This window comes from Eschscholzia californica, unplaced genomic scaffold, assembly GCF_041429995.1.
Source record: "Eschscholzia californica isolate CP2 unplaced genomic scaffold, dmEscCali1.0.p SCAF_3, whole genome shotgun sequence".
Lineage (NCBI taxonomy): Eukaryota > Viridiplantae > Streptophyta > Magnoliopsida > Ranunculales > Papaveraceae > Eschscholzia > Eschscholzia californica.
This window is the reverse complement of record NW_028238420.1, coordinates 2,596,555-2,605,205: the sequence shown is the minus strand read 5'-3', so window position 1 is coordinate 2,605,205 and position 8,651 is coordinate 2,596,555. Positions and strand designations below refer to the sequence as shown.

General features: G+C 36.7%; 2 protein-coding genes across 3 annotated transcripts; one reads left to right on the top strand and one right to left on the bottom strand.

The window, feature by feature from the left end:
- Window positions 1–698: 698 nt before the first annotated feature.
- Window positions 699–3,277, top strand: LOC147547651 (putative BOI-related E3 ubiquitin-protein ligase 3). Of its 2 annotated transcripts, none has more exons than XM_086670596.1 (4): window positions 699–1,136; window positions 1,244–1,359; window positions 2,190–2,575; window positions 2,665–3,277. In XM_086670596.1, exons 2-4 carry the CDS (start codon window positions 1,248–1,250, stop codon window positions 3,226–3,228), a joined length of 1,062 nt encoding a protein of 353 aa, XP_086526722.1. In that variant the 5' UTR covers window positions 699–1,136; window positions 1,244–1,247; the 3' UTR covers window positions 3,229–3,277. The 2 variants fall into 2 exon arrangements, with proteins under 2 accessions (XP_086526722.1, XP_086526721.1); XM_086670595.1 differs by having other exon boundaries at window positions 773–1,004.
- Window positions 3,278–3,322: 45 nt separating this feature from the next.
- LOC147547650 (GDSL esterase/lipase At5g62930-like) lies at window positions 3,323–6,317 on the bottom strand. Its single transcript, XM_086670597.1, has 6 exons — window positions 6,008–6,317; window positions 5,785–5,865; window positions 4,856–4,996; window positions 4,503–4,579; window positions 3,726–3,890; window positions 3,323–3,617 (listed from the first exon to the last, which is right to left on the bottom strand). Exons 1-6 carry the CDS (start codon window positions 6,104–6,106, stop codon window positions 3,431–3,433), a joined length of 750 nt encoding a protein of 249 aa, XP_086526723.1. The 5' UTR covers window positions 6,107–6,317; the 3' UTR covers window positions 3,323–3,430.
- Window positions 6,318–8,651: the final 2,334 nt, after the last annotated feature.

The following is an 8,651-nucleotide window of genomic DNA, read 5'->3' as shown; positions in this document are numbered from 1 at the left end:
AAATTAATGTTTGTTTGAAGTTTATTCTTATTTTACTTTTTATTTGAACAAATTATAAATTGAATTTGATGAACAATTGCACAAACAACTTGAACATAAAAATACATATGAATTACTTGACATACCACTTCACTAAAAACCACAAAAAAAGAAAGAAAGTTGCATCCTACAATTTAAGGATATCTCAAGTTCTCAACTATGTTGGCAATTACCCTACTATCTCTTACAAGAAAAATGCAGAACTACAAATAATAAAAAAGAAAATTTCATAGTAAAATTCATTATTATTGTCTGTCATCAGATCGTTACATGTCATAGAGACATTAAGACAAAGACATCGTGGGCTTTAAGGGCCATATTAAGACCTTTAAAGGTCAGCTTTTCTGGCATTTATCCAGGATTCTTAAATTTGAGTTTAAGTAGTGAAATGGGCTTTACGTCAATAGCTTCGTTGGGCCATAGGTCAGTCGTTTAAGTGGGCTTCTGACTCGTTTTTGTAAGGTTTGAATTCGGCATTTATCGTGCTTATCACATTGTATCAATATATCAATATCTTTGTATTGACTATAATAGTCAATATCCAGAAGTAAGAAAACCCGAGACTTTGTGGATGAGAGTGGGTGTCTAATCACTACACGAACGGTAATTGGGCTAGGTAATTGGGCTATTGCTTTTGAGGACCAAAATATATTTAGGTGATAAAATAGGGAGAATATGTATGAGGCCGGCCATAAAGAACTCAGTTTTGGTGGGAAAACTGAAAAACGAAAAGAGTGGGAAAAGAGAGAGAGAGAGAGAGAGAAAATGGGGGATTCATTTTCTCGTCCGTCGTTAGCTCTCAATTTTACGATGAAAAAATTAACAACAGAATACCGTTTAAATAACAGATTTTTCGATCTTCATCATCTAAACCACATTGATCCGTTCTTAATTCTCTCATTCTTTTCTTCCTTCAAACTAGCGTTAAATCTTCATCTAACAGCTATCAATTTAGATAAATTTGGGTAACTTTAAATTCTTACCCTTTATATATAAATATATATCAATCTTTTTAGAATTTTAGGTAAGGGAATTTTGAAATCTTGGTAAGATTGTGGAGATTAATTAGGTCATCTTCATTCAATCATTGTACCTAGGTATATAATTAATTAATTGTATTCACCATTTTTGTATTCAAAAGTTATAATCTTTTGAGTTTTTTTTTTCTTTTTTGGCTGATTGATTGAAATTTATGTATTTTTAGGAAGATGATAAGAAATGAGATGGGAAATCTTGAATTTCCTGTTATTCAATCAGATAACCAGTTTCAATATGATTTTGATGAATCAACTCAGTTGCAGTTCTTTGGAGTTGGAAATTGTAAGTTGTTCATATTCTCATAACCCTAATTTCCTTTCTTGTTATGTGATTCGTAACTTCGATTAAAAACGGTTTCTGTTTATAGGATTCGGTTGTTTCGATAAATGTTTATTGAATTCTCATTAGTCTAATTGTTGGGTTCATTAACTGGCAAAGTTCAAGCTAGAATCAAGTAGAAAAGAAACCATTTAGTTGAAGATTTCAATCTCATTCAGATTAGGACATCAAACATAAAACACAAATTATGATACATTGAACCCCGGTTGGTAATTCGGCGAGGAATGAGGTAAAAACACCTTCTGGATGGAGGGACTTGAGGATAGATGATGAAAAGAAAATCTCACTCATGTCCATAGGTAGCATATGAAATTGTAATAGTCCTAGGTTCGCTTGGGAGAGAGTTTGGAGTCTGGGCTTAGTGAGGACATTGTCGAGCACGTGGGTAGGTGAATTATGTGTCTTCAGCTATGTCGGGGCCTTTCGGTGGAACCTTCGGCCGGAAGAAAATTTTGTACTCGTTAGCCTTGGGTCATTCCAGTAATAGTTATAGTAAATGTAAAGGAATGATTTGCAAGACTCGTAGACACTGAACATCTCAATTTGTTTATCAGTTCTGTTGTTATAGGTTAAATTAGTTGTAGTTATTGCCGTTTGGTGGTTTGAGTTATTTGTGCACTTCTACTGCTGATTGACTTAGCATTGGAAGTTTTTATGATGTTTCTTTTCGAGTTTTCTTCATTCATTTCGACTACGATATACTTTCTGAAAGAATCATCTTTTAGCCCCCCTCCACAAAGTACTATATTCTGACCTCGCTGATCTCTCAACAGATTGTGCATTTGCAACGAATGCCACAGGAATAGCAGGTTGTGGGGTTGACCCAGTGAGCTACATGGGGAATCAGCTTATGCCTCCTATTAGCCGTCCTATGAAACGACGTAGACAAGCAGAAAACTCACCGATGCAGCAAAAGCGCCAACTCTGCTTGAACGGTAACTTCTACCAATATGAAGTTGATCGTTCAGCTAACATTATTATGACAAATCCCGTTTCTACTGGATTGGGGTTGTCATATGACGACGAACTTAAAACCTCTATCGCATCTGCAAATGACAGAACAATGGCAACTCTTCCTATCGTCTCAACCCTCAGCAACAATTTGACGAACGAGATGGACAGACAGAAGGAAGAATTTGAACATTTTATCAGAGTTCAGGTATTAAAATACACCACACTACTTTAGTCTTCTCGAACTATTCCTTTTTTTTTCCAGCTAAATGTTTACAAGAAGCTCTTGATAAACAGGAGGAACAAATGGCAAAGGGAGCAAGGGAAATGAACCAAAGGCATATGGCTTCAGTTCTTCGTGCTGTAGAGAAAGAAGTCGGAAAGAAATTAATGGAAAAACAGATTGAGATAGATGACAGGAATCGAAAGAACATGGAACTAGTCGAAAGGATAAACCAGGTAGCTAAAGAAGTCCATTCTTGGCGTTCCAGAGCAATATATAACGAATCGATGATCAATGTTTTGAAGAGCAATATTAACAACATTATTGCACGATATGCTGAAGAAGTGAAAGAAGGGTTCGGGGATAGCGAAGTTGAGGACGCAGCTTCTTCTTACGTGGATAAAAATAATCACGTAAATGACAGTAGACACGGGGAATCTGTCACTCCCAACGACAACAAGAATAGAAGTTTGAAGATGCAGAAGATTAGTTGCAAACTGTGCAAGGGAAATGAGGCATCGATCTTGTTGTTGCCTTGTAGGCATTTATGTTTGTGTAAAAACTGTGAAGGATCTATCAATCTTTGCCCTGTTTGTCATTCTCCAAAAACCACAACTGTCCAAGTTTATATGTCTTGATAGACATAGAAAAATGGGTTTTCATTCGTTTGATTGTGTTTGGTTTAAATATTCATCTCTCTCTCTCTCTCTCTATATATATATATATGTCATGGAAGATAAATGGACAGCCATCGCTTGATAATGCAACACAAATGATACATTTAAGTACTTGTCTTGAAAATGGTAACTAGGAACAGAAACACAAAAAAAAGACTATAACCTATGAGAAGTCACTAATATTGAAGCATTTCTCTGGGAAAGATTTCTCAGGGTTCTTCTCATCGATTTCAGTTTCGAGAGGAAAATCATATGGAATTTTCGAAGCACATAATCCTCCTTCACTTAACACTCTCACAACTTCTTCATGAACCACTGCATTTCCTTCTACTGTCAAGTGCAAACCATCACTAAAAGCAAAGAAAGGGGGGAAAAAAATGAGAAGTCTTTCTATGAAGAAACAAAAATAATCGATACTTGTAATCGAAAAGAAAAAGTTCATCGTTGAAGTAATCAACCTTAAAAATTTCTTTTGCCACCCATCAGTCTCCTGCATTTTGGACCAGAGATTAATAGAAAGAACTCCTAGTTCTTGAGCTAGCTCAACACACTGATTTGCATAAACTCCGGTTACTTCATTTGTTCTTTCGGGAAGTTTTCTTGCTTTGTCACCGTATAAAGATCTGTCGGAGCAGACTACAATCAAATCATACTTTGATAGAAAAACAGAACGAGATCCAAGTAGATAGTTTATTGAGTAATTGGTCAAGACTCCCTAGGCCAAATTTTCGCTTGTCAAACGAGATCCAACTATTTTAGATTTCAGCTCCCTCGTAAGGTTTGCGCAAGTAAGGTTTGCACATTGTTTACACGGGTTTGCACAGGGAGTCAGAGCCTAAAAAAAACCTTAACATGCCTTTTTAACCAAGACCAACATGAAATTTTATCTTCAGCCTAATTACCTATAACTGAGAAAGAACTGTCGAGAAAGATCAGTTTCAACAAGAAGCCAATTATAAAGAACATTCCTTGGGTAGCTTCTCGAGTGCTTTTTGGTCATATGGAAGAGATGCATATTATGAACTAAGCATGGAGTAATCTATCTAACAGTTGTGTTCTCAACTCCAAATGTTTAACCTTGAAAACTCAAAAATGCAAACATTATTCTGTTTTTGACAAGACGATAAATTGACAAAAGAAAATCAAAACAAAGAAGGAATGATATAAGACCGAAGCGATGCAAAGAAAAAGAGAAGGCAAGAGAAAGCCAAAAAGAAGGAGACGAGTGTAAATACCGTGCGTATTTTTCACGTCCATCCTCATCGATTGGTGGTGGAGTGATCAACACCACCAACATCGTTGGAGCACAATCCTGCCAATCAACATCATATGAAAAAACATGAGCATGAATTCACATTGTATCCTAGAGTATGAAAAGTTAGTAGATAAGTTTAGGGGAATGCCGAAACATAATTGCATGGAAGGAAGTAGGTATTGAACAATGAGAGAATCACGGCCAAACTGTCATTAAGAAATCAACCTAATAAACTAAATCCAAAGAAGGTTTGGTAATATCAGGTCATAAGAACTTAAGAATGAGGTGAAAGCCCGAAATCTCTCAAAGTCGAGCAACTCTTAGATTTCTAACCTTTAGGTAATGAACAATTCTTCTTAGGTTCTCCTTGTACTCTTCTGTCGGTACATGTTGGCGTTCATTAGTCCTCCCTAAAAGGGCTGCATCATTAGCACCAAAGAAAACTGTAGTAGCAATAGGTTTCCTATTATTACCCTGAAATGATAAGAAAAACCATCAAGAACTTAAGAACAATAATGAAAAGGAATACAATCGATTCGATTAGTTTAATGAATTCAACAAAGATAAAAAAATATCGATAACACAAAAGGGTAGAGGAGAAGAACCTCCGCAAGAGACAGACTTAGGTGGTGCTTGTTTTTGTTATGTTGACATCTGACTCGTCTGAGTCTTACTTGTTTCGATCAGGAATACGAGAGAGTATTTTAGATAATGGACTCTAAATTCAGACTTATTTCTGTCTGACTCACTAGACCCAAAATTAGCCCAAGTCAGCCATTCAGAAGAGTCCGACTCACGAGTCAGACAAAAATACATCCAATCAGAGTCAGACCATTCAGCCACAGAGCAAAAATATCGATAATACAAGGGGTAGAGGAGAAAAACCTCCCCAAGAGACGGACTTACTGATGAGATACGCTAAATTTATCTCTTCGCTTATCACCTAATCGTGAAATTTAACACTTAGGTGGTGTTTGTTTTTGTTATGTTCACATCTGAGTTTCTGACTCGTCTGAGTCTGACTATAATGGACTCTAAATTCGGACTTATTTCCTGTCCGACTCACCAGACCAAAATTAGCCCGAGTCAGCAATATTCAGAAGAGTCTGACTCATGACTCAGACAAAAATATAAACAATCTTTACCAACTCGAGTCAGACACAGTAGAGTCAGATCTGAATTCAAGCGCAAACACCAGAAAAAACATAAACAAGAAACAAATCAAAAAAGGGGTGAATGAAGATATGGAAGAGAGATCTTACTAAAGTTAAAAATGGGTATTGCAATAAGAACAAAGCCAACTTAGTATTATATCCACCATAACCACGAACTATTACATCAACCTGAAATTAACACAAATCAAAGAAAAATTAAGAGTAAATTTCAACTTGGGTTTTGTTATAGAAGATCAATTAACACTATAAAGGTGAAATTGGAGAATTATAAAAGGCAAGAAGGAGAGATGGAAGTAAAAGAAGAACGAACCTTTCTGGAGTAAGTTGTGGCAAGAGCAGCTCCCCATCCACCTGGGGTGAAAGATTGTTCTGTGATTGAATCTCCAAATAGAACAAAATGAGATCTCATTACTGGGTATTTACTAATTCGAAGTTCTGATTTTGTGTTTTATATCGATTTGATTAACAAGAGGAAGTTGACGAGATTGAAGAGACTGCATTTTGCTGATGGGAGATTTCATAGGCAATCCGATCAGTGGCGACGCCAGGGTACTTTTAACAAAAAAAAAAAAAAAAAAAAGAAAAAAAATTAGGACGCTCATTTGGGGAAGAAAGAAAAGGTGCCCAATACGCGCACAACCGTTTTTCTTATATGGACAACTATCTTATGTGGACAACGCAAAAAAATTAAATTTTTATATGGACATCCGTTTCTAAGGGGACAACTCCCTCTTTCTCCATAAACCCTAGGTTAGTTAGTCTTCATCTCTTCTATTACTTGTTCTTCATCATCACCCAAATTTCTAGAGAGAAAAATTCCATGGAGAAGCAATATTGGTGGTAGAACCCTAAAACTCTAAAACCAACCATGAAGAAGAAGATGGTACTGATGGGAGAGAAAATCAGAGAAGATGTGGAAGACGAAGATGGATCTGTTGGTTCCGACTCTGAAAACGATGGTGAAGAGGAAGATGAATCTGGTAATTGGGGTTGTGCAAATATATGGCATAACAGAACATTACTTGCGACGAAAATCTGGCATAATCAGAAACTTGCCAGATTTTCGTCGCAACTTAGTTTCTGCGAAAATATGGCATAACAGAAGCTAAGTTGCAACGAAAATCTGGAAAATTGTCCGATTTTGCCAGATTTTCGTCGCAAATTATGTTTTGTTTTACCTCATCAATTTCATTAATGCCTATTATAAAAACGTCCGGAAAAACTTCTTTAGGTGCAGATTGAGGGATTTTGTCTTCTTCATCCATCTAGGGTTTGATAAAAAAAAAAGGGTAGAAACTACAATTTACTTTTAGTAGAAGTGAAGAAAGAAGAATAAGACTAAGAAGAGATTTTGTCTTCTTCATCCATCTAGGGTTTGATAAAAACAAATGGTAGAAACTACAGTTTACTTTTAGTAGAAGTGAAGAAAGAAGAATAAGACTAAGAAGAAGGAAGAAGATGAAGAAGAAGACATTTTAGGTTTTCAATCTTTAACTATTATTTTTGTTAGTAGTCCACAAGTTACTAATTATTAGTATTTAAGACTTTATGGAGTTGTCCCCTCATTAAATCAAAGTCAACTAAGTCAAGCATTGTTGACTCGCATCGGGCCCGAAAATAGTTGTCCATATAAGAAAAACGATTGTCCGCGTATTGGCCACCAAAGAAAAGTATTCGGGAAAAAAAGGGTGAAAACCCAAAAAACACCCCCAAACGCACCCCTCGTGTCGCCGGTATAAACCGCCGGCCGGCGACGACTTTCTCTCTCTTCTCCTCTCTCTCTTATTTCACTCTCCCCTCTTTTCTTTTCTTTTCTCTCTTTCTATGTCTAAGTTCCGGCGAAGGGGAGAACTCCTTCGTCGGAACCCTTTGTCTGGAAAGCAGACGAAGGCTTCTGGATCTGGTTCCTCCAAATTCAGACGACTACTCGTCTGAAAAACCAGGCGGATTTCCGGAGAAGTGGAGATCCCCTTCCCCGGGATTTAGTGAGAAAGGGAGAGAGGATAGGAGGAGAGAGGGAAAGAGTAGAGAGAGTGAAGAAAGAAGAGAGAAGATCATGTAATGTAATGTAATGCAAAAAGAAACAAAAACCAAACTTTAGAGAGTAGATAATTGCAAAAAATGGTGTTACATAACAGATTTAATTTACGAGAAATTAAATTATGAAAAACATACATGTAATATAGTTTCCTATATAAAGAACTGGATTAGAGTTAGGTGGCCGATGGGTCCAAGACTCTTTTCCAATGGCATAAACTATACTTAATATTGATGGTGGTGGGTATACATGGAAATAGGATTTATAGGGGACTTTGGAGTGATGTTAAAGGAAAGTCACCATCAAGCTTATGGAGGCGCGTGCCCCCGCATGCCCTTTGGTGGCCTCGGCCCTGAATCCAATTGGTTGATAAAACACAATGTATTTTGCAAGGTTGACTTGATCAATTCTTTATAATCAAGTTTAGTTAAATGCAATGCTAGTTCTGAAAGTTATTTTCACCCATGCGTCATAAAAATTTCGTTCGGTTATCTCTGGCCAGCGACCATAATTAAAAAAGTTTTCTGTAACTCCATCTTCTTCCTTTTTCTTCTCTCACATCTCTCTATATTTCATTGGTCGATCCGATTCAATTTGTCTCTATATTTCATGTGTCCTAATGGATTTGGGTGTCCATGACGAATTTCCTGTTTCTAATTTCTTTTATAGCCCTTTTGCCCTCTAATGTTCTCCTATGAGAAATTTTACGGGCACATATACTCTTACCATGCCTCAACAAATCACCAATCAGCTAAGGCAACCGGATATTACCAAGTTATTATTAAAGACAACAGAGATACTAGACTTACTTGGGCTACAAAGCAAGTAGTACATTGAAAGGGAAGCCACCTTGGAAGCTAGTAAAGGTTATATAGCCAGAGTCTGATTGATATAAGAGTTGAGGTACCCTATGGAG

What these genes read in the sequence shown, in the direction of transcription:
- LOC147547651 (XM_086670595.1), top strand. Translation starts at nt 805, where the DNA reads ATGGGGGATTCATTTTCTCGTCCGTCGTTAGCTCTCAATTTTACGATG. An exon ending in ATCAATTTAGATAAATTTGG is followed by an intron (nt 1,005 to 1,243) that starts GTAACTTTAAAT and finishes ATGTATTTTTAG; the next exon opens with GAAGATGATAAGAAATGAGA. An exon ending in GTTCTTTGGAGTTGGAAATT is followed by an intron (nt 1,360 to 2,189) that starts GTAAGTTGTTCA and finishes ATCTCTCAACAG; the next exon opens with ATTGTGCATTTGCAACGAAT.
- LOC147547650 (XM_086670597.1), bottom strand. Translation starts at nt 6,106, where the DNA reads ATGAGATCTCATTTTGTTCTATTTGGAGATTCAATCACAGAACAATCT. An exon ending in GGACGTGAAAAATACGCACG is followed by an intron (nt 3,891 to 4,502) that starts GTATTTACACTC and finishes CTGCTCCGACAG; the next exon opens with ATCTTTATACGGTGACAAAG. An exon ending in TGGCAAAAGAAATTTTTAAG is followed by an intron (nt 3,618 to 3,725) that starts GTTGATTACTTC and finishes CTTTGCTTTTAG; the next exon opens with TGATGGTTTGCACTTGACAG.